Genomic DNA, 24495 nt, shown 5'->3' with positions numbered 1-24495 from the left:
ATTATAATACGCAATCTCTAGAAATTTAATTAAAATAAAGCTCTAATGTTAATTGAATTAAAATAGAATCTTGATCATGGTTTAGAGAGGATGTTTGATTTCCCTTGTTTGCTCATTGTTTTACTATTTCTCATGTGTAGAGTAAACCCAATTCTGTTTATCCAAAGGTAGCTTTGTGTTTTATCTCTCAAGTGGTCACTATTTTGAAACCGAAGTGGCTAAGTGCCATGACAAGCTAAAGGTGGAGTTTACAAAAGGAATTTGATTTGAGTGAGAAAAAGACTGTCTTCATTTTGGTCAAACTTTTTTTTCTTGGTTCAGTAATGCCAGATGTGGGTTTCACAGTTCAATCTTCTTTTTGCTATAACTATTCTTTGGTGAGAGCAGAGTCATATCGTGTGTAGCCCAGGAATTGAGTAAGTTGTTAATGGAAGTTGAAACCTTGGGTGAAGATAAATTTTCCAACTATTTTTGTATTTGGAGAGTCATTCTGAATTCTAGAATCTTGCTTTTTGTGTCTAAAAAAGTCTCCACCTTGCCTTTGTACAGTTTTAACATATTGTCATCACATTTTTAAACTGTTCACACGATGATTTATTTTCACATTATATTCATGTTGATAGTCACATCAATTACGATGATTTTGTGACAAAACATCACCACATCATATTGCTACACAACCTTGGATTATGATGAATTTGCAAGAGTGGCCATCAGGACTTTTGCTCAGAAAAATTTTTAGTCTTGGAAGCAATGTCAGTGACATGGAATGAGAGGAAAATATTCGAAGATATACTAGATTTGGCCAACAAGCAGCAAGAGCACTTTGGGGATTTCAAATTTGATTTATAACTATTCTTTTTAAAAGTTGACTACTTTTACAGTGCTCACAAGACTAAAAGAATAGTGTTTTTGGAAGAAAGGTTGAGGACTCTTTAAATTGGCAGATGGAGAAAATTTACCAGCCAAATAGGCCTTCATACTTGCCGCAAAACCCTTCCTGACACTTCATTTATCTTAACTACATTAGGACTAATAAGCTTTTAGGTTAGCAACCTCCAAGGAAAGCCTTGTTGAAGTCAGAACAAACGGTGAGGCAGTTCTCAGCTTGCTATTAGTTACATTATACTACTATGACTACATCTTTCAGTGTCTGTTTTGTGAATTTAATTAAGTGGGAATCTACAGAAAGTAGGATATTGTTAAATGCTTCATAATCTTTAGTAAAAGAGTTATTGTTATTTTTAAATTATGCAATTTACTGCTCTGAAATTTGAAATGTGATTCACTTTTAATAGATGAAAGAATAACAAGTTACTAGTATTATCAAACATAATTGCAAAAGACCAATTCCCATTAACCACTGATTTAGATGAACCTGATCAACTACTTCACAAAGCTTTATTCATATTAACAAAAGCAACAACAATTAAAATATTAAGCACTTACTGTGCCAAAATGTACAGCATGTATATGCAGTACCTAGATTTATCCACAAAACAATTCTAGGAGCTGTAGTTACTGTTATTTCCCTCATACAAGTTATACAAGTAGATGAAGGGTGAGATGGTTCTAGAACTAGAATCTATGTTAGAACCCTGTTAAGAAGGATACAAAAGTAGTAGAAATCATTGCTTCTGCTTTTAGTAGTCTTACCAACTAGTTGGAGAGATAAAATTAAATAGAAAAAAAGAATAAAAAACATGAGGCAATATATAGTTAATTGATAATTGAAGTGCAACTGGAACTCAAAAGAGATCAACAAAAGGATCAGCAGAAAATGCTTCCTGGATGAGGTGAATCTTGGATTTATCATATTTGTGTAGAAAGATGGTAGAAGACATAAAGGGAAAGAAAATTAGAACATGTATGGGAGAAGCCATTAACACTGCATTTGAAACCAGTCTAAAAAGAATACATTAGTCATAGTAGCATGGAATTTCTTAATTATCTCACAAATAGGGATAAAACATTTTTATCAAAGTTTGGAATATCTTTAAATAGTTCCTAGTATATTGTAAATGCTCAAAAGAATTTTGATAGAATGTCTGATATGCATTACTTGAATAAAATTAAATATTTATAGCCTTAATATTTTCTATTAGGTTTTTTTCCAAAGAGAAGTAAAATGGAATTATTTAATACCTTGTTACTTTTAAACTTTAATAATCTGTTGAAAAAATAGGTTTAAATACTCTGCTATAGAGATTTTGGGGGTTTTTCTGCACATATTTGTACTGTAGTATCAATATCGACTAAAATTTACATAACCCAAATATGTTATAGGGAGACTAACCCCCTTTAGAAGTAAAGAGCCAAAGAAATAGAAATCTTGTGTATCTTGTTCACTGATGTATTCACAGAATCTAGAACAGTGCCCTGTACATGGTAGGTTCTCGTTAATTATCTGTTGAATAAATAAATGAATACATACACACGCATATGTAAAATTTGTGAGTAACATCATACTTTTTAATCTGAGGACATTTAAGCATTTTTCAAATGCTAATTATTGGCAAATATCACGGTCATTTTGTTTAACTAGGAACTAAAGAAAAGTGGGAGTTCATGTTTACCCAGTGCTCCATAGTGATTCAAATACTGGAGAGAAGAACCTTCAAATTTCTTCCCCAAAGTAGAAGTTTTCATTGTGTCACTTTCATCAAATGATAAGGGCAATAGACTGTTTTTCAAAATTGTTGGGTAAGAACCCCACCCAGTTTTTCCACTGCTTAGCTAAATGATCTTGGATAAGTTATTTAACTTCTGTAAATCCCAATTTGCTCATTTATAGAATGAAAATAATACTATTTTGGTTCCTCCACTGTGGAAGTAGTTGTGAGATCTAAATGAGAAAATTTCTAAGGGAACTATTAACATTTTGTACACATGTCATGTAATTATGTCATTTTTAAAATACTAACAATGTTTCAGGCCAACATGTGCACTGTACATAACAATATAATGTTAAGCCGGTTATTATTATGGCACTGATTATGGAACGCAGATATTTACCAATAAGGTAAGTTTCATTCATTCATATAAAGATCTAGGGAAGAATCCTCAGGTTGAAATAAGCCTTGCATGTTTGAGGAAAAATGTAGATCAGTGTGGTCAGTTCATAGTGAGTGAGAAGCAACATCGTTCTGGAGAGATAGGCAAGGCCAGATCGCTTAGAGCCTTAATAGGCTATGATAAGTGGTCTGAATTTTTGTGAGTGTAATATTATCATTATGCTTATTTGAAATACAATATTCTTCAACTGCAGATGCAATGTTACCCTTTTTTTAATTGGAAATGGATTCAAAATATAAGATATTAATTTTCACATATACCCAAGTAGATTATAAGAGAAGAACAATTACATATATGCCTGGAGGCATCCTGCACATTTTTCAGATGGACAAAAAAAAAAACATTAATGGCCTCTTATGATTATCGAATACTCTCATATTAATATTTACTTGTATTGTTATCATCTACTGTATTCTAAATTTCTTTTGGCCACAAATCATGTTTTAGACAACTTTGTGTAGAACAGGATATTTTTGCTACTTTTTTTTTAACGTCGAAATAATATATTATTAGAGTAATAAGCAACAGTCTCCTTCCCCATCCCTTTCCTGCTGTTATTTCTGGGGTTAGTGCTCTATCTCTAAATAACAGGATTTTACAACAGTTTTTTGATTTGTCTATTTAAGACATTCCCTTTTATTTACTTTTCTTGTGGATTTCACTGATTTAAACCACTGACTGTATCCCTGTCTTCTTAGTATATTTAATCATTTTAATTCCTCTTTTGGTTACCATTTAAAATTTAAACAGTAGACCTTTATTTCTTATTTTATCAGTAATAAGCATCTTTTGCTTCCATACCTTGTAAAGAACAATGTAAGTGCCCACTAGATATTTTTAAAAGCTGGCTGGAACTGCTTTGCTCATATAGAAATAGAGCACCATCTTGCTTTTCTTCTCAATGGCAGTTAACTACTGATCCTTGTCTTCCATCACTTAAGTGCGCTTACTCTCAAACTATGTATGATATATAATTCATGTCTGTGTAATAGCAATAGATGACCTGATGGATTTTATCTGGCTATATATACTTCCGTGTTAGTAAGTTTAAATATCTAGTTCCTGTACAGTAGAAACCAGGTCAGTTTAATTTTCTTTGTATTGTGTCTGGCATAGCTCCACATGCAATGAGGTTATTATGAAAGTGCTTTTTTGATATTTATCAGTAAACTTATTCAAACAAATCTTGTTCAGTTATTAAGAGAATAGAAGGCCTAGTAGGGCAAAGTAACCCAAATAGTTATAATATATTGTAATCCTCCAAGATTTTCATTATTTTCTATGAAAGGAACTGGTCAGTATATTGGGAAATTTTTAATCTGCGTCCTTGAGATTTTATGAAGTTACAAAAGCATTTTGGATTTTCATACCTTATATTCTCTACTCTCTGAAACAGTCAATGTTGGGCTTGGACCTGAGAGTAATGAAACACATTTAGCAAGGCCTCCACAATCGTACTTTTTAGGAGGGTGATGGATTCTGGCACTCAGTTTTTTAGAACACTCAAACCCTTTTTATAGACATGCAATGATTAAGTGTTCTGATATTCTTAAGTTATTGGTGATTGGAATTGGAGAGAAATATGATAAGAGGCATCACTGCCTTATCTCACCTTATTCTTTTTGTTAGACTAAAATAATTTAGCAAATTGGAATATTGATTAGAAACTAGGATAATGAAATATAATAGGGGACAAATATAATGCTTAGAGAGGAAAAATGACAAATTCCAGAGGATGAGTAACTGACTATATTTAAGTGAAGTTGGAAACCCCCTTAGCAGTAAAGAAATAATAAGATTAGTATGAGTTAACAGTGTAGTGTTTTGGTTAAAGAAAACACAAGGTCACGTAAATAAGAATCAAGAATGTCAGAAACTTGGGATTTTTTTTCCCATTGTACTTGTCACTGGTTAGGCCCTTGTGAGAGCATTGTTTCTGGTTCTGGGCTCTACCACTAAAGCAGGACATGGTGAACTTGGAGAAAGTTCAGAGGAAGACCGCAAAGATAATTAAAGGGTTGAAAAAGAAACCTAAAAGAAAAATTTTTTAAGAACTAGAGATTATTATTATTCCAGAGAAGAGAAGATTTAGAGGTATTTAATTTATGCATAAAGGATAGAGACCAGATGTTCTCAAACTTCACTGAAGGTCAACAAAAAGTAATCAACTTAACCTGCAGCATGAAGGATTCAGATTAGATATGAGGAGTTTTACACTTAGAATGTTAGAATAAGTGACTAGGGCATGTGAAATCTTTTGTGACACTAGCTCCTTACTGATAACATCAAACTGCTCAAAAGGCATTTGAGGCATTTATCATTCTAATAGCTCATTAGGTAAACCTGCATTTTTTAAATTCTTTTTTTTTTTTTCTGATTGAGGTAAAATAACAGTTGACCAATAAATTCTGACTTATTATGATCAGTGCTTATAGAAAATGCATCTACTTGACTTGATAGAGGTAATGTAATTCGAGTTTCAGTCAGTTCTGTTAATAAGACAGTGTAGTATGATACTCCATTAAATTAGTATAGTCAATATGACCTCTTTCCCCACTTTTTAAAATTAAGTTTATTGGGGTGACATTGGTTAATACAGTTATATAATTTTTAGGTGTACATTATACTTTGACATCTGTATAAAGTTCAGTTTTCTTCAGCTACCATATATAATACTCTACCCACTTAACCCTCCCACTTTTTTTTAACTAGACCATGCTTTAGAAGACAAATGACAGCTGTTGCTTATTAATTGTTTTGATGATAAATAACAATCAAAAAGAGAAATGATTTGTTGAATTTTAAATATATCTTTATTTTAAATTTTAACTTTTATATATGTACTTACAAATGATAAAGTGCTGTGGTGTTGTTTTTTTTTTTTTAGAGTAGCCCTTTCATATACATTTTAAAAATGCAGTCAGGCTTTGAAAATCAATGTTGTTAAATAGTTTGTCTGACCATAAATAAAAATTATTTATCTTTGCAAATCAACTACCAAAGTACTGTCTAACAAAACCAAACTATGGATTCCTTGTGGCTAGATTTCAAAGACTTATGTACTAACAATAGAAAACTTCTTTTCCCTATTGAGCAATGCTCTACATGTATATTATGCTTTTCCTTTTTTTACTTTAAACATCTTCTTTGGTTTTGAGGTTTTTGAGCAAGACGACAAAATAAGCTGTGTACTCTATTTTAAGGGAAAGAGCTGTTGTGGTCTACCATGTTCTGTAAAACTAAATAGATGCTATAGTAAAAATTTAGGGAAAAAAAATAGGTATAATAAAGTAAGTAAAGTTATTTGTATAAACTATCCTTATTTATAAATAATGTAAAATGACTGATAAACTTTTCATTGCTTATAAAGCATTTCCATTACATGTTGATGTTAAATGTAACATTTTTCTAAATGCATGAGGAATTTGTATCCTTTTAGGGAGTAATTTGTTTTCTAAGCAGAGAACAACTTGTTAATTATTTTATTTTTTAGAACACTAACTCCTTTCATTAAAAAAAATTTATGTATTTTTGTTCTACGTGCTATAATTATTGTAAATATTTTTTGTAAATATAGTGTGTTTGTCCATCTAGCTACAATATATCTTTCAGGGTGGCATTTATTAAGTAAATTTAGTATACTCTAGAACCTAGCCCTTAGTCAGATTTAAAAACTTGGTTTTTGTAAGTATGCAAATCCATTATTAAAGATACACTTAAAATTAACCAAACTCTTGAAATTGATTTATGTGAAATCAAAACGTTCCACTCAGTATTAACTTACAGTGAAGAATATAGCTGACAATGGACTAGAATATAAAGTTGACAATGGACAAGTTAAAATAATAAGCATTTTTCTTCCTTACAGCTAAACTATATGAAAAACTGAACCATAATCTAAAGACTATTTAATAATTTTACAATGAGAAATATAAATACCTCAGGGTTCAGAAACCCATAAAACTCTCATATTTATTGTTTTTCCCCTTCCTCCTCCTCCTTTTTTATTGTGATGAGCAGATATTATTATATCCCCTAAATACTGATGATGGTATCTGGGAGGAAAATAAGGCTTACGTAAATCATTGTGCTATAAAACAAGTAAAACATATGAATGCTGTAATAATTAGAGAAGGGACAGATCACTCCAGGTTACAAGAAGATTGAGGTATTTGAGCTTAAAGTGTATTTAGAGTTTCATGATAGAAACAAGAGGAGGATATTGCATGAACAAGGCATGGAAAGATGAAGACCTTTTTAAAGAGTAGTGAGTATATAGTCAAATCTGACAAGTAGAGGACACATCTAGAGAGAAGTAAGCTAGATTTTGAGCAGTCTTGAACTCCAAACTAAAGCATTTAGATTTTGGGGGATAATTGTTATTTTGAGTGAGAGAATGACATGAACAAATCTATGCTTTAGGAATAATAAGCTATGTATAAGATATAGTTGGATAAAAGATTTTTTAATTCATCTCATCAAGAGATACTTAAGGATTTAAATTTTGAAGTTGTAAGTAAGGTTGGAACTGAAAGAAAGAATATATCTACATTAAGGAAAAATTATCCAATTTATGTAAAAGAATAAAGGAAAAAGATGACAAAAATAATTCTAAAGTGACCAAGTTCCAAAAAGAACAAACTACTCAAAAACAGACTCACAAATATAGAAGACAATTTGGTGATGGACAGAGAGGAATGGGGGTTAGGGGGCTGGGAGAATGGAGTGAAGGGTTAAAGAAGTACAAATTAGTAGTCGATAGATGTCATGGGGATGGGTAACATGGCATGGGGAATGCAGTTAGCATTAATGTATTGGCTAGGTGGAAAACCAGAGGAGAGAAGGCACAATTAGGGGGATCATTTTATAAACTATATAAATGCCTAGCCAATGTACTGTATACTTGAAACTAATAAAAAAATAAAAATAACATAAAATGACCAAGTTCAGTCCAATAAGTTGTATTCCAGTGGTGTAAAAGTGTGAACATACTTTCTTCTGCTGGTAATTCCTGATTAAATCTTTACCGATCTTAGAAAAGTTTCTAAACTTCTTAAGATGAGGGGTATGTTAGTTTTGTTCATGTTTTCCCTTACCCCAACACATGATAAGCTCTCAGTATACATTTTTTGAAAAACTAGTTTAATTTTTTGATCCATTAATATGAGAGAATCTTTTAGTAGATAAAATTTTAATGAATCAAACCTATTCCATTATCTACTTACCAAGGCAACACTATTAAATGCACCTTTAAATAATTTTTGCTTTCCTGAAAAACATGCAGGAACTTCGTTATCCGACTGTGTTTTGATACCTTAAAAATAACTTTCTTCTTATTAACTGTTGATAAGGGTATTAGGAAATGGGCTTGTGGAGCATAAACAGATATAGCCTTTACAGAGGGCATTCGTTCTATAAACACTGAACACTTACTGTGCTCTAAGCATTGTGCTGGCTGCTGGAATACAGTAGTGAGCAAAACAGACCAGTCCCTAATCTCAAAGAATTTGTAATCTAGTAGGAAAGATACATACATGAAATTACCAGTCTGATAAGAGTTATGAAGGAAAAATTTAGGGAGCTCAACAAGTATTTATTAGGGGAAACTCAGAAGTCAAGGAAGGCTTCTTTGAGGAAGTACATTAACCAGAGATCCAAAGATTAGTAGGAATAACGTAGCGAAGAGAGTAGAGTCAGTAGAAAAGTGTTACAGATGGTGGGAATAGCTAGGTCAAAGTTCATGAAACAGGAGGAAACATGGTATTTTCAAGAATCGAAAAGAAGGAAAATATGGTTTGAGTTTGCAAAGAGGGGACATAAGGCTAGAGAAGTGGGCAGAGGCGAGATCATGACAATATAAATGATCATCCTTAAATGTATTTCACTTCTGGGAATTTATAATGGAAAAATTATCAGACAGATGTGCAAAGACATAGTGATGTTCATTGTGATTAAGTTTATATCAGAAAACTTGGAAACAATAGTTTTCAACAATAGAGAATTGTTTAAATAAATTTTGTTACATGCATACAATGGAATTCGATAAAGCCATTAAAATGATGTGCATATGTCTTTACTGACATACAAAGATGTTTTAAATATATTGGTAACTAAAAAGCAGGATGCAAACAATGTAATAGTTCATTTTTGTAAATGCGTAAAAACAATAACAATTTATTCATTGTAAATAAACATATTGCAATTTAATGACAAAATGAAGAGAAAGTTCCTTTGTTAACCAGGAAAAAAAATTTGAAATAGTAATGAGAAAAGGCCCAGAGGACAGTTGTGACAATCTGTTGAATTGAAATTATTGATGATTGTAAAGGGGTGAAAACCCTGTATTGGTAGGTTTTTATTACTTAGATATGAAAGTCTCAATCTTAGCTAGACCAATATTTTGCAGTGGTTTGGGGACTACTTTGCAAGGGCAAAAGACATTGCTGGCTAAACTATCTCTATGTTTTCCAATAGAAACATCTACTAGAATGAATGGAAAACTCATATTATGATGTGTGAATAGCCTCCAAGGTATTTTATAAACTAATCTTTAATTCACTCCATGATTAAAATCATGGGCAGCCTCTGACATGATAGGAATTAGTAGCTAAAAGTATCTAGTATTTATTTAAGCAAATAACCCTGACATATCTTTGAGAACTATTGTATAAGATGTTCACATAATAATAATAAATATTTCACCTCATCACATAGTATACAGATAGTTGGTCTTAGGTTTTAGGTATTCCAAAAATATCAGCAAATAACTTTCTTCAGATAATTGATATCATTCAGATAAAGATATTAATGTTATCAGAGATGTAAACTGTGAAATGAGGTACATAAACTGAACCAGATTATTTATTTAAAGTGGTATTATGTACTGAATGTTTATGTTCTCATAAAATTCATATGTTGAACCTTAACCCCCAATGAGATGGCATTAAGAAGTGGGGCCCTTAGGAGGTCATTAGATTTAGATAAGGCCATGAGAGAGGAGCCTCATAATGGGATCGGTGTTCCTTTCAGAAGAGGACAAGAGCAGAGCCTTCTCTCTTTCCACCATGTTAGGATATAGCAAGAAGGTGTCTGTCTGCAAGTCAGGGAGAGGCCTTTCACCAGACACCAAATCTGCCAGTATCTTGATCTTGGACTTCTACAGCTATGAGAAATAAGTTGTTGCTTAAGCCACCCAGTCTATAGTATTTTGTTATAGAAGCCCAAGCTGATTATTTCAGCCATTGGTACTGAGAAGTTGGGTGCTGCTGTAAAAAAAAAAAAATATCTAAGAATGTGAAGCTTTGGAACTCATAACGAGTAGAGGCTGGAAGAGTTTTGAGGGGCATGATAGAGAAGCCAGGATTACCGTGAAGTGAAGGGTCTTTTAAAGGCAATTCTGGTGAGAGTTCATAAAGAAAAGAGGAGAGTTGTAGAGAATGCTTCCATCTTCTTATAGACTATACAAATAATCATGAACAGAATGTCGATATAGAAATCTGGATGATAATGGCCATTTTGGTGATGTCTCAGAAATGAGGAATATGTTATTGGACAATGGAGATAAGGTGGTTCTTGTTATAAACTGGCTGAATCATGTTCATGTCCTAGAGTTTTGTGGAAGGTAGAACATGTAAGCGATGAAAATGGGTATTTAGTTGAGGAGATTTCTAAGCAAAGTGTTGAAGGAGTGGCTTGGTTCTTCTTGGCTGCTTATAGTAAAATATGAAAAGAGAGAAATGAATTGCAGAAGGAATTGCTGAGCAAAAAAGAACTGGAACTTAAAGACTGCTCCTACCTGGTTTAAGGGCTGCTTGGTTTCAAAGGATAGGACTGCTACCCTGTGAGCCACATGGGAGGGCCCTCACAGAGAGTCATATGGGCAACACTCTGTCAAGCTGAAGGGGTAGGGCGCCCTGTGGAGCCATGGGGTGACACTGCTACTCCAGTGGGTCCAGAAGGCAGAGCATCAACCAAAGTGGATTATCTCAAGCCTTAAGATCTAATGGAATTTGCCATGCTAGGTTTTGTATGTATTTGGGACCCATTACCCCTTTTTTCCTTCTGTTTTCTCCTTTTTGGAATGGAAACATCTATAATATGCCTGTCTCACCACTATGTTTTGGAAATACATAGCTTTTCTGGTTTCCCATGTTCACAACTGAAAAGGAATTTTGCCTCAGGATGGATTGTACCTAGATTCTCACCCATATATGATTTAGATGATATTTAAATGAGACTCTGGACTTTTGATTTGATGCTGGAATGAGTTAAGACTTTTGTGGTCATTGGGATGGAATGAAATCATTTTGTATGCAAGAAGAACATGAATTTTGGAGGATGTGTAAAATGTTATGGACTGACTATTTGGTTTCTCCCCCCAAATTCTAATGTTGAAGTCCTAATCCCCATTGTGTTGCTATTTGGAGGTGGGGCCTTTGGGAGATACTTCAGTTTAGATAAGGTCTTGATGGTATAAGTGCCCTTATTAGAAGAAGAAGAGACACTAGAACTTTCTCTTCATGAGCAAGCACCAATGAGAAGCCATGTGAGCACACAAGAAGGTGGCTGTCTACAAGCTAGGAAGTAGGCTCTCACCTGACACCAAATCTGCCATCACCTTGACGTTGGATTTCCCAGACTCCAGAACTGTGAGGAGTGAATGTCTGTGGTTTAAACCACCCAGTCTATGGTCTTCTGTCACAACAGCCCAAACTAAAACAAGTAGTCTTACAATCTTTTTCATTTATCATAAGGAATGGTGTATATTCTTACATACATTGGGTTAAAATAATTTTTTTCTCTATTATTTTCATTACAATTGTTTTTATAACTGAAGTCAATTTTATAGTGCTCGTGCCTCTGTGCATGTAAAGAAAGTAGAAAATCGCCGTGTCACTGTCACTTGGCTTTCACCACCACATCTAAGAGAACTAGATGAGACAGCACAGTACCCAGGACATTTCTGTTTGGAAGTAAGTCTGTGACTCAGTGTTAAACAAATGAGTTTCAAAGTTCAGATTTTGATTCATTCCAATTCAAAACTAAATCACTGAAAGGAATTCTTCGCAGTGACTGCTGCTCTTAAATAAGAATGGAATGTAATTTTTGGAAAAGGTTTTAAGAACCCATCCAGGTATTTCATCATTGTAAGGTAGTGTTATATTTTGCAGACCTTAAAATGGAACTTAATCATAAGTTTTGGTCAGTTTCTTCTGATAGCCATGCTTAGCCAAAAATGATTAGGAGATTAAAGAGGTGTCTTCACAACAGAAAAGTATACCAATGTTATAGTAACAGATATTCAACCAACCTCTTTGGTTTTGATCTTGCCCAATCAGTCCTACCTTATGAATTTAGATCCTGGCTTTATGTAGATTCCCTAAGACCATATTTCTTAGTTTTTTAATCTGCCTGGAAGCCTTTATTTTTCTTTTGTGAAAATAAAACAAGACCACAATGATAAGGTGGTATCTCTCTATCCAAATTCAGAACCCAGGGGAACTTTTCTAATCATATTTCAGCTTTTCTGTTGCTCTTTACAACTCCAGTGTACTTTTTAGCCTAAGTTTAGATCAAAAGCTCAAGTTTAGAAGCTCCTGCCATATCTAGATTGCTCAAGATTTAGTAGAAAGTGATTTATTTAAAGGGGGCTGAAAATGAGCAATGGGGAATTTCTTTTCCTTAGTCTCTTCTTTCTTCATATTGTACCACAGCAAGATGTCCTAAAAGAACACCTGTTATATCTTTGGGATAAAACAAAAATCCTTGCATTATTTTTCTTATCAGTTTTTCCTGAACTGGCTCAGATCTGGAGTAAAATCAGGCAAAACCACAGTATGGCAGAGAAAGTCGATAGGATATAGAATTAATGTGATGCAAAGTAAAAATGAGAAAGTCAGGAGAAACCATGATTTCTCAAATGAGGCCAAGTATGAACCAGATTATTTCAGCTCCTATGTATATCTCAGTCTTCTCACATCTTACATTTAAATATCATTTTCCAATATTCTGCCATATAATCCTCACAAATTATGTTTAAAAGTAAGATGTAAAAAGACTGAGCAATAGTGGTTTAAATGTATAGCTTGAATTAGACAACTCAAGATTCTTATCATCTATAGAAATATGGGCTGAGAGCAAAGAATAGTTTCTAGGAAAGAATCAGAAATTCCTACATGAAAAAGAAGGAAACATAATGAGAGAATGGGTGGAATAAGAAATAACACACAAAAAGAAATTTTAGGAAAGGTAAAATGTGAAAGAATAGTAAGTTTTCAAAAATATGAAAGTAAATGAATTAAAGCAATTTTTAATTTTAAAAATGTTTCAAATGATTGCTTCGAAGGTATGCTGAACATTTTGTTACATACAGTTAACAGTGTCGAGCAAGCACAAGGAATCAGGGTTTGGAAAATATTTTTATTAAAATCAATTCTACATTGAGGTGGAAATTCAGTATAATTGAGGAAGTTTACCTGAAGAGAAACTTTGTTTTTTTAGATTCATCATTCCCAATTTTGAAATAAATACAACTTGATTCTGTATTATGTAATTCATGGGTAACACTGTAAAATTTTTAATCCATGGCTAATGTTTATTTATGATTATAAGAACAGCCTGAAGAAGAATCATCTTTTAGAAGTATATATCATGGTAGATATAGCCATATATAAATTATTTTTCTTATTAACCATATCACCTCTTCCTTCCATCAATCAGGAATTTTTATTGTTTCAAACTGACCTAAGATAATATGGTCAGGCAAACTCTTATAGTTTGTGAGTGAGCATTGTTATCAGTTATAATGAAAAGAAGTTTTAGATGAAATTTTATTAGGCATTCAAATATTTATTAAAGAAACAAAATAGTTCATGCTTGACATTCCAGCTTTTTGATATTTAGGAGCTCTGACAATGCCTTGCATGAAAAATGCGCTCGATAGGTACATGAACATATCTTAAGGCAGAATTCTGTTATTTTTATTTGTCATCTGGCACCATGACCTTCCAAACCAATGAGTGGACACACAAGACAAATCTCAGATGCTTTACCTGTGTGCAGCCTACAAAGTTTGCTGGATCCTTATATGTATTCATGCAGAATGGAGGAGTACCTCTGAAATATTTTGGCCAATCCACAAGTCTGGAAAGCCACTTATTTCTTCCTTTAATGAAAAATACATTTTTTATTTGTTAAACATTCATTAGACTAATAATCAATTATTTCTTGTGTTGATCATCAGAGACAGGCATAGCTGAAACTTTTTCTGGTTAAGTGTTTGTCATATAGAAATGTTTATAATAGTGTAAAAATTATTATATTCTCCCTTCTCTCCTACCTCTTATACCCACCATTATCCTCGCAGGCTTTTTTATCTGTATACAAACTTAATTTGTATACACACTCATATAAACATACTTTACATTTTTTTCCTACTTTACAAAATATTTTCTAAGTTTCTTTGGCCCATAGGAAAAAATATCTGGTTTGGCATTGAAAGTACTTAATAATCTGTTCCTCCCAACACCAACTTTCTAAATTCATTTTCTGATATTTTATTCTCTACAGTCAATGTTTCAGCCTCTCTGGACTTATAGTTTCCTACAGATGCTTTACCCTTTCCAGACCCTGTTCTTTTGATTATCTTGTTCTGTGCCTGGAATGCCTTTACGTTTCTATTTTATCTGGCTATATCTTTAAACCTTGTTTCTGACTTTATGTCCTATATGAATCTGTTTCCTAGTTTTCTATTGTGGAATCACTTCTTCCTCTGTATTTTCATAGTATTTTGTATATAACCTGACAATGGCAATAATCATCGTTAGAATAGCTAACAAATATTGTCTTTATTGTATATATGTTTAACTGTTTTACACTTATTTAATCATCTTTACACATTATTTTGTAACTTACCTGCTTATGTGTCTTTTCCCAAATAGACTATAACTAACTAATATCTTTAGATTCTGGTATATAACAAACGCTATATACCTGGGCATATGATGAGTGCTTAGCAAATCCTTGTATGCAAGAATGAATGTAAAAATGTTGCTCTTCAGTATTTGGTATTGAAAGTAATGCATAGATCATAATAATTGCTCTTCCTGAATATAGAATAGAGAAGGCTAAAGTGTGAATTGAATTGAATGCAAAAGCCATGTGGGAATGGCATGTATTTTCCCTATAGAAGATCCTATAGAGAATTCTATAGGTCCGTTAGAGTATTGAGGAAAGCTGAAGAAAATGCAAATAGAATTATTTTAGTCTAAGATGTTTTAGCTTGCATTATTTGTTGATGGCTTTAGTCTTTATGTGGGTATTTTGGGCAGTCATGATAGAATGAAATAATATTCATTAGAAATATAACATAAAAGCTGTACACAAAATGAGAGTGATGAGAAGAGAGGAGAAGAGATTGCTATAGTGTGGAAATACAAGTTGTATTTGTCTGTGATCATCAAACTTTTTGCTTAATTTGGTTCCTAAAATAAGTTTGAAAAGTGATATACCACTTCACATGTTTTAAAGTTGATATTTAAAATACTTTTTATCGTAAGTTTAAGTAGCCACAGAGACTGTAATTTAAAACACACTATATGTTGTAGATATGCTTTAAATACATTCTGTCAAAACTTTGGAGTTGCCTTTTTCATTGAAACACAAAAAATGTTCACCATATAATCTAATTGGCTAAATCAATCCTCATTGTTAAACTACTTAGCTAAGTCTGACTTTGTTTGTCAATAACAAGCCTGACTTTATTTGTTAAATCAAATTGAATGTGTTAACACACTACATGACAACCATCTCACGTCTGAATTGTAATTGTGAAATGGATATATAGCTAGATTAATAAGCAGTCAGACAGACTTGTACAAAGGCATATAGTCTTGCCAGGATGAAATAAGCATCACCCCCTTTAATTTTTCTTGCTTTGCTCATAAGAGATTATCCCTAGGATCAATGCATTTTTGAATTATTCCTTTGCATTATGCTTTGGAGACTTGTATACCCAGGGGACAAAATACCATAATAAGGTTTAGGATGGGAGAGAAGTATGCTCTCTTTTTTGTAAAGTAGAAACATGGCAATTATGAGAGGCAAAGAGGAAAGGAAAACTGATGGCTTACAGGTGCATTCTCAGGCGGGTCAATTTTAGGAACAGGCACATGTGGAAGTTGAGGATTTAGAAACATTCTACTTAAACATTTGTATCTGCATTACCCTTGGAAAGTCTTTGTTTATATTTTCTTGAAGACTGCTAGTATGGGTTCTGTCCATGTAATATAGGCATTCCACACTGTGATCACAAGATAAATCAATTGAGACACCCAAAATATACTTTCCGGTGCTTTAGTAAATTCACAAAGTACCCTCTCTATATCTTACATTCAAGAGAGTACCAGATACTACAATCCTGTGGTTTATCAATTACAAGATAAGAGAAAGGATGAGTGTGAGAGTGGTCAGAAGAGATAGTTATGCAAGAGGAAAAGAAATGCCTTTCTTCAAATCTAAGGAAGCAAGATTTGTAGAGTTCGAACAAGATGAAGATGAAGAGTTGATCAGAGGATTAAGTAGTAACCCCTTACCCCAGTAGTATGGACTGATTATCATTTATGTACAATAAAAGAGAACTTTCACAACTTGGATTTTCCTATAATTTGTGAAATTTTATTTTTTTCCTGAAAAGCTTTTTCTTCCTAGCATAAAATATAGGCAAATAAAAATGTTCAGTCTTTTTAAATTTATTTTTTATTCTCACTTGAGAAACTTTGTATACTTTTGGTCTTAAAAATTAATTTATAGGAATATTATAAAGGTGCTTAAAATAAGCATTTATACCAATATTGATTTAGCATTCTCAATGTAATATATTTTAAAATATGCAGCATATTTGTGAACTCCTTCTTTTGTACTGAGTTATAATTCAACACAGAGTTAGAAGTCTGGCCGACATTAGGAAAGTTTCCTATTGAGCTATTTGTTTAGCTGATTATAAATCACTTAAAATATTTGTATTTTAACCAAGCTAAATTGCTGGTATACAACTAGGAAAACTATGCGATATCAATGTTATTTCTATTGCTAGTATTGCACTAGTTTAAAAAACAAAAACCCAAGAACCTGTGTTAGAGTTGAAAGAACTCCAAATAGTGCTTGCAGTTCAGAAGTATAAAATACAGTCTCTAGCTATAGTAAGAAAATATTCCAGCAGATTTAAAAGAGATTGGGAATAAAAAGCCATCCATTTGCTTTTTTGTAGAAGCAGTAGCAGTCTGCAGAGAAGTTATTCTAGCTTCAAAACAGTAAGGTAGATGGTTTTATGGGACTTGCAATTACAAACGTCCACTTTAACCTTTCTTTCTCACTGGCAGGTGTCCCATTGGCTTGCAGCCAGAGACTGCGAGTGTAGTGTAGCTGGCGGTGTGTCCCCCAGAGTGTTGAAAATGCCAACACTCCAGCTGGCTGCTCATAATTGCACTGATTGTGGTTTGACAACCAGAGTTCCAAGAAAGAAATGTGATGAATATGTGAAAATATTTTACAAATTTGATCAGATTACAAATTTCATCTCTCTTTTTTTTTTTTTCCTTTATAGATATGATATCTGCACTTATAAAAATAAGCCCTGTGGAACACTGGGTAAGTTTTTTTGTTTGTTCATTTGTTTGTTTGTTTTTATAAAAGGTGGACAATTCAGATTGTCTCTTCGGTCCAATGGGTTTACTTATTGTCATTCTCCTTTCTGACATATCTGAAATTATTCCTAAAAATTGTTAAATCTGACCTTTGTGGATGTGTCACTTAGCAGGAAACAAGTAGAATGATGATTAAAAACAACTTAGAAAATGATTCACAATCACCAATGACGATAAATTAAAAAGTTACCACTCATTTTCATGTAATTCATCTCTATAATGTATTTTCCAAAAATGCCAGTGAGTGTGAGAGCAAATAAAAGCAACCAGCATCTTCAAATCTCAGACTAAGAAAGGGAAGGAAAAAAAAAAACTTTGGTGATACTTAGGGAAGAAGTATTGAAAACAGTACTATTTTTGGGAACAATTTGATGGAAATAGTATATCCTCATAAATTAAGATATTGGAAATTTTTAGTACCTGAGCAAAAAAAGTAATTTTATACAATATTACAGACAGTAGTAGAGAGGACAGGATTGTTTTTTTTTTTTTTTGTGCTCCACAAATATCATTTGTTCTTTAAAAAGCATTTCTGTAGTATTACAGAATTTTAAAAAATCACATTTTGTTGCAGAGCATAACTTTATACTGGTAAAAGTTAACTGAAATACAAATGGGAAGGGGGAAAGGTAGCTTTCAAGTAGATTAAATCGTTAAGCAACTAGAGTTATTTTAAAAAACAGAAACTTTTTTCTATTTTTTTTTTTTTTTTTTAGTATCATAGAGGCTTTTTACAGACACAGAAGTTAAGCAACCGAAGGTGAATTCTCTGGTTTCTCTATGACAAGTCTCAACTTTTTTATCTGTAAAGGAATAATTAAGAAATCTATTCCTATGCACCTCATAAGAATTTTGGGAAGATTAAATTCAAGAGAGAGAAAAAGTCTTGCCCAACTTGCTGGGGAGTTCAGTTGATTATCTCTTCAGAGATTAAAATTTCTCTTGATGATTTTACCTGCCTTTCAGTCCTCTCTTACCTCACTTCCCTCAGGATTTATGGCTAAAGAAGAAATTCCTGTTTGCCAAGGATGAGTATTATGATGGAGAAGTTTGCCAGTTAAAAAACATAATGTAGAAAGAGCTCTCTGCTGCGAGAGCTCATATGAAAAAGATTTTCTGTGTAGTGTTTTAGGTTAACAAGATCTTGAACTGGAAACTAACCACTGGTTTTGACAGTTCCAGTACATTACCTTTTATAGTTTATTTAGCTTCCTTATCTATGAAGTAGAAGCAATATCTGCCCTTAATGCCTCAGGGATATTGTTAAAATCATTTAAGAAAATATAACAGTTTTTAGTAAAGGAGTACTATAAAAAATGAACTGATATTATTATTTAATGTGGAAATTACCTATACTGTTTAACTTACCTTCTCTGTTATTGATCAAATTCTGAAAACATTTACTAAGTGCTTAATCAATCTAAATACAGTAGACACTAAGTCTCAAAGAACGTACAAGCTAGAGCTTGTATATTTCTGGTATATATATGTATTTGAGGAAGTATGTACATATCTATACACATTCTATTCTGCTTTATGAAGGTAGATTATTTACGTCGAGATATGTTCTTCGTTGGAACATTAGTAATAACACTGCGTAGTACTTTTTATTGTCTTTTTTGCCAAAGTAGTTTGAGGTATTTTCCTACCCTACTTCTCCTTTTGTTTCCCTCAAAATAATGTGTTCAAACTTTGATAGTTTATTAATTTCTAGAATCAATACACATCAATGCATTTGCAAGCTAAATATGTTGTTTTTCAAATTATAAACCATTATAAATTATCTTTTATACTGTCTGTTAAACTACATGAACTGCATATATCTATTATACCTGTGTTGACTGATCTTCTTATTTGGAAAATATATTATCAGAATTGATCAGTTTTTTTTCTTTTTGAGTGGCCATTCTGGTAACTTTCACCTTGATTTTTATGCTGATTCTTTCATATTCTCTTGTTTAGTGCCCCTGATGACCATTTGTAACATGGCTAAGTAGATTTAAGGGTGCAAATTGTGGCCATCAAACTGAGGAAATCTAAATGACCCAAATAGTAATCAAACTCCTATTAACACAATCACACATAAGAACTTTGACAGCTTCAATTTTATAGGAATACAGAAAATGGTGGGAGGTTGTGCAAATACATTAGCTTTTAGATTGTTCTTTTGCTTTAGTTAAGATTTACCTTTATATTTTCAACAAGTAGTAGTTATTTACCAAACATGTTCTTTCTTAAGTTGTTCTTTCAGTAGAGCTAACAATTTTATATTAGACATAGAAGTCTGTCTGTGTTTGCAAATATACCTTGGGGTGTCATTGAGAATTCTCAATTCAAAATACAGTCACATGGCACATACCAAACAACAATGACAAATGAAAAGCTAACCCATGAAAGAATGTATTTTTGGAAATATAACAAATGTAATTTAACAATAATTATTCTTAGTAATTCTTTTTAAAAAATAAAAACAAATTTGATAAAGCTCAAAACAGAAACAGTTTTGAGTGGCTTTGTTCTTCCCATATCATGGTCCATATTGAACCCAAAAGCTTAAAGCCAGATAACGTGCTGCAAACTTATTTTATTTTCTTTCTCTTTCTGTCTTGCTCTCTCTCATTGGAGTTTGAAACTAGCATTTATTAAATGTTTTTGATTAACTAAAACAATTAAGTCGCCTTGCCCCAACTAGTCCCTTTTTTTATATCTTCTTCACATCCCAAGACTTCGAAGTGGATGGAAGGGGCAGCACAAGGGTGACCCCAGTGTTTATAATAACTCTGTGAGGCAGAAATCAACCCCATCCCCAACTCCTGCCTCTTCCACATAAAACAGCAGGAAAAGTAAATAATCTGTAAGCAAATCCAGCACTAACCTCATCTATGTTCCAGTGGGGTTATTATGTTGATGTTTTATATTAGAAGATACTCAGAAACAATTTCTCAAGCTTTCTTGTCAGTAAAAATATGAATCGAACATCTTTTATCATTCCAAATTAGAATAACTGGGAAATTGTACCTAGCACAGAATATTGTTTATTAAACTCAATAGGTATTCACTGAATTGGATTAAAATCGCTTTTGGTGGGAAGATAATTATTAATACTTGGATGATGATAGTAGACTACTAACACATGAAGTGTTTTTCCTACTTTTCCTTCAATGTCTTCTAAATAACTTTTATCTTTATGTGTGTTAAGTATGAGTTGGCATCTATTTTCTTATAACACATGGCATTTTATCGTTTGCACAAAAATTATTTTTTCTAAGCACTGTTTTAAAGTTATGTACTAATTCACAGAGCATGATCTTTATTTGGAAATAAATATTAAAGCTTTTACATACTAAAATTCCCAAAGGAAGAATACTTTGAGTAACATAACATTTCACTAGAGTCAGCGAATTAACACCGTAGTTTTTGCTTTATTAGTAAAACGCGAATGCATTGAAGGGGGATGGGAGAGGGGAGAACTACACTGAATGTGTGAATGACTTTCCTACCATTAAAATATTTAAAGAAATTGTTGCGTCACTATCAGGACTAATTTCAGATGATTAAAAAAATGCAAAAATCTCCCATCTTTAACAGTTCTCTTTTTTCTCTTTTGAATCATTCATTTTTGTTTTTATAAAAATGTCATTTTGAAAACCATTTGGGATTCCCTTTTTTTTGTTAACTAAAAAGTTGCTTGTATATTTTTATGAACCCACTAAACTTAAACAGATCTCTTTAGAAAAATAATGTGGATATATTTTGCTTTCTACAGCCTGTAGAATGTTAAAATAGAAATGCTTTCTTGAATTCCCTCTTCTGGCTCAAGTTACTAGGTGGTCCCAAGTTACCAGAAGTAAAATTTATAAATCTAACCCCTAGTCTAGACATTTTCCAGCACTGACTGCAGTTCAAAAAATATTAATGTCTAGCCGGCAAAGTGAAACTCCCCCCAGTGATTTTGCAAATGACTAGAAAGTTAACCTTTTGCCAACTGCTCCTTCTGTGCATGGAGGTTATTAAAAAGAATCCAGGCATTTATAAGTATGGGCTTTTTAAGACTGAAACACCTTGGCTTGACCCTTTGTGTCTCCTTCTGTTTATTCAGGCTTGGCCTCCGTGGCTGGAATGTGTGAGCCTGAAAGAAGCTGCAGCATTAATGAAGACATTGGCCTGGGTTCAGCTTTTACCATTGCACATGAGATTGGTCACAAGTGAGTGAGTTTAAGAAAATCAAAATAAATTTTAGAACTTCGCTCTTTTGAGCAACTCATAACTACTGTGTGGAACGCATGTGTTCAACCATATTTTACTGCTTTTTTTGTCTGATTCTATAGAGAATGTTATCATTTGGAGTATTGAGATAAATCATCTTAAGAACTGGAGACTTGTTAATCTTTCTGATTCAATGACTAGTGTTCTTGGAGTAGTGAATGCACCACACTTAAAGTTTTGTTATTATATACATTTGAAATAATTTAGCTTTAGCACAGTCTACTCAACACCTGGTTCCTCAAAGTCAAGTTGTTGAAATGATCTTTCTTTTCCTCAAGTGACAACACCTATATATTTTAAAATCATCATTGACACCATTACCATAAAATGTACTTTGAATTTTCACTTTTCGTACAGCCCTAAGCATACCTTTTCCAGGCATAAAGTTTGTTCACTCATTGCTATGTAACTTGTATTTTCAGATGTACTTGTATGTCACTGAAAAGAAAGAAAGCCAAACTGATGTTACATGAGTGGTGAGATATCATCCTCACTACTTTTTAGGAGGATCTAGAGTTTTTAATATTTGTTTTAAATAAATGTGTGCCCAAAACTGTTCTATGGCTTCCCCTTCTCCAACCTCCCAACAATAACAACAACAACAAAAAAGCCCTTAATTGACTTCAAGCAGCAGGCAGTAGTAAATATAAAAGCCTGCTCATGTGGAGGGAGAGAAGTTTGAAAACTTTAAAAAGATAGTCAAACATTTTTAACTCAAACAAGCAGCCTGTTTGCAAGAACTCCTGACATTTGCATGATATAAGTTTTACAGTCTGCTTTTTTGGTAGAGAAATGGGTGGTGCAGCGGAAGAACCAATAAAAAAGAATGTTTATTATACACTTGCCTCAGAGGTCAATCCTGAGATAAATCTGTGGTTCAGCTTTTTTTTTTTTTAAATAGAGAGTAAAATTGAGTCAATCTGTTTATTATTTTGAAAATTGCAATTTAAATTTTACCAAATTGGTATTGATTTGTGTGTAACTTCAAGTTACCAGCAAGTTTCAAACCTGACTTGATTCAGACATGGGGACAAACCAGTATTATACTTTTAATGAAGTCCTAAAAATATTGGTGTCCTAGTTCCCCTTGCGATACACAGCAGGGGAACTAAAGGGGAAAGCCCTCTTAAGCAGTCAGTTTATCTTCGACGCGCTTAAAAATCTGGCTCATTAATGTCTGTCATAATCTCATGCAGCCAGACTAAATGTAATAGGTTCTGTTAAATTAAATTAAATTGAAAGGTCAGGAAAAGTAATATAGCGGATGAATAATGTATGTATGAGAGCACTGTTACTTCATGCAGTCACAAGTTAGTCAATGCCAACGTATGCACTGTAGCCAAGGTGAGGGTTTATCTCTGTATCTTTTAGAAGATTCTAACCGAGCTACTCTCAGGCTTCCCAGATTTTTTGTTGGCTTAATGGGTAATTCCTTTGAATTTTTCCTAAGATGAATACTTTATATGTAAGTAGAAGAATTGGGAAAGAAGTAGAATGTAGTTCTTAAGATTTATGTGCCTTGGAGTAACTTTATTTCATGGCTAATTCTTATTTGGTAGTGTGAGTGTTAAAAAAAGGCAGGAGTCTACAAAATCGTTTATACTGAGAGCCAGAAGAAATGCTTCCATTCAGAAATGTTATTTGACAAACTAAAAATTACTTTTCTTTCTTTCCATGTACAGTTGATTAATATGCGACTACCCTCTTCTCCTTTCCCCTAGACCACTAGACAGGATATGTTGTTTAACATATTATCTTTTTCAATATGTCAAATTCTTATTTGGTCAGTTAGGGAAAATCTATTTCATAGCTAAAGATCCCTTTACTTGATTTTAAGATCTTACGGTTTAGCTTTAAGGAACTTAGCAACTCAACTCTGGCACAACTCATGTTGCCATTAAAATACAGAGCTCTCGATTCTTCCTGAAACAAAGCAATAGCCATGGTAAATATATCAAGTATACTTTTCAGATAAAGTATACTGAATTTTTATAACTTGTATCATTTAGTAGGATGAATGTTAAGTGATGTGAGGATATCTGCAGATTCATCGCAGTGAAGAATATTTGACCACGAATTACTGAGAAGAGTCTCTACTGAGTCACTAGACTGTGAGAATATTGTCTGCCTTTTAAAAAATTATTTAGAATATGGTTTTGCACCATATATAGTTGTGTAGGGATATAGTATCCATTTAGACAGCTGTGGGATAACTTTTTTCTTTACTGGGACTTAGTGACCACTTTTATTTCTCTCCATGAGAAATAAAACAAAAAAATTAGTTTCTTTGTCAAATGAAAAAATGAGGTTTGTTCTATATCTAAATGACATGTCTACCATTAATGTAGGCTAAAAGCCAAAGGCATTTAATGAAACTATATAAAAAGAGTGTTCTTTGAAAGTTTTTTTCATTAATTATATAGTTGCTATAGGTTTCAGAAGTTGAAGAAAT

General features: G+C 32.8%; 1 protein-coding gene across 28 annotated transcripts in view; it reads left to right on the top strand.

Annotated features, from left to right (window-relative positions):
• The window catches only part of LOC120608233 (A disintegrin and metalloproteinase with thrombospondin motifs 6), a 289732-nt gene that overhangs the window by 123579 nt on the left and 141658 nt on the right, over positions 1-24495 (top strand). For 26 of the 28 annotated variants that reach the window (XR_005654347.1, XR_005654348.1, XR_005654349.1 and 23 more), the window contains 2 exons: positions 17678-17721; positions 21877-21982. Coding sequence is in view for 19 of the 28 variants with exons in the window: in XM_039870023.1 (XP_039725957.1) it covers positions 17678-17721; positions 21877-21982 (150 nt within the window). In the remaining 9 variants the exon portion in view is untranslated. Of the gene's footprint in view, positions 1-17677; positions 17722-21876; positions 21983-24495 lie in introns of those variants that run through there. The other 2 variants (XR_005654356.1, XM_039870049.1) reach the window with 2 other exon arrangements.

Source organism: Pteropus medius, unplaced genomic scaffold, assembly GCF_902729225.1.
Source record: "Pteropus medius unplaced genomic scaffold, Ma_sr-lr_union100, whole genome shotgun sequence".
NCBI classification, from domain to species: Eukaryota; Metazoa; Chordata; class Mammalia; order Chiroptera; family Pteropodidae; genus Pteropus; species Pteropus medius.
This window is presented reverse-complemented; position numbering and strand designations above follow the sequence as displayed.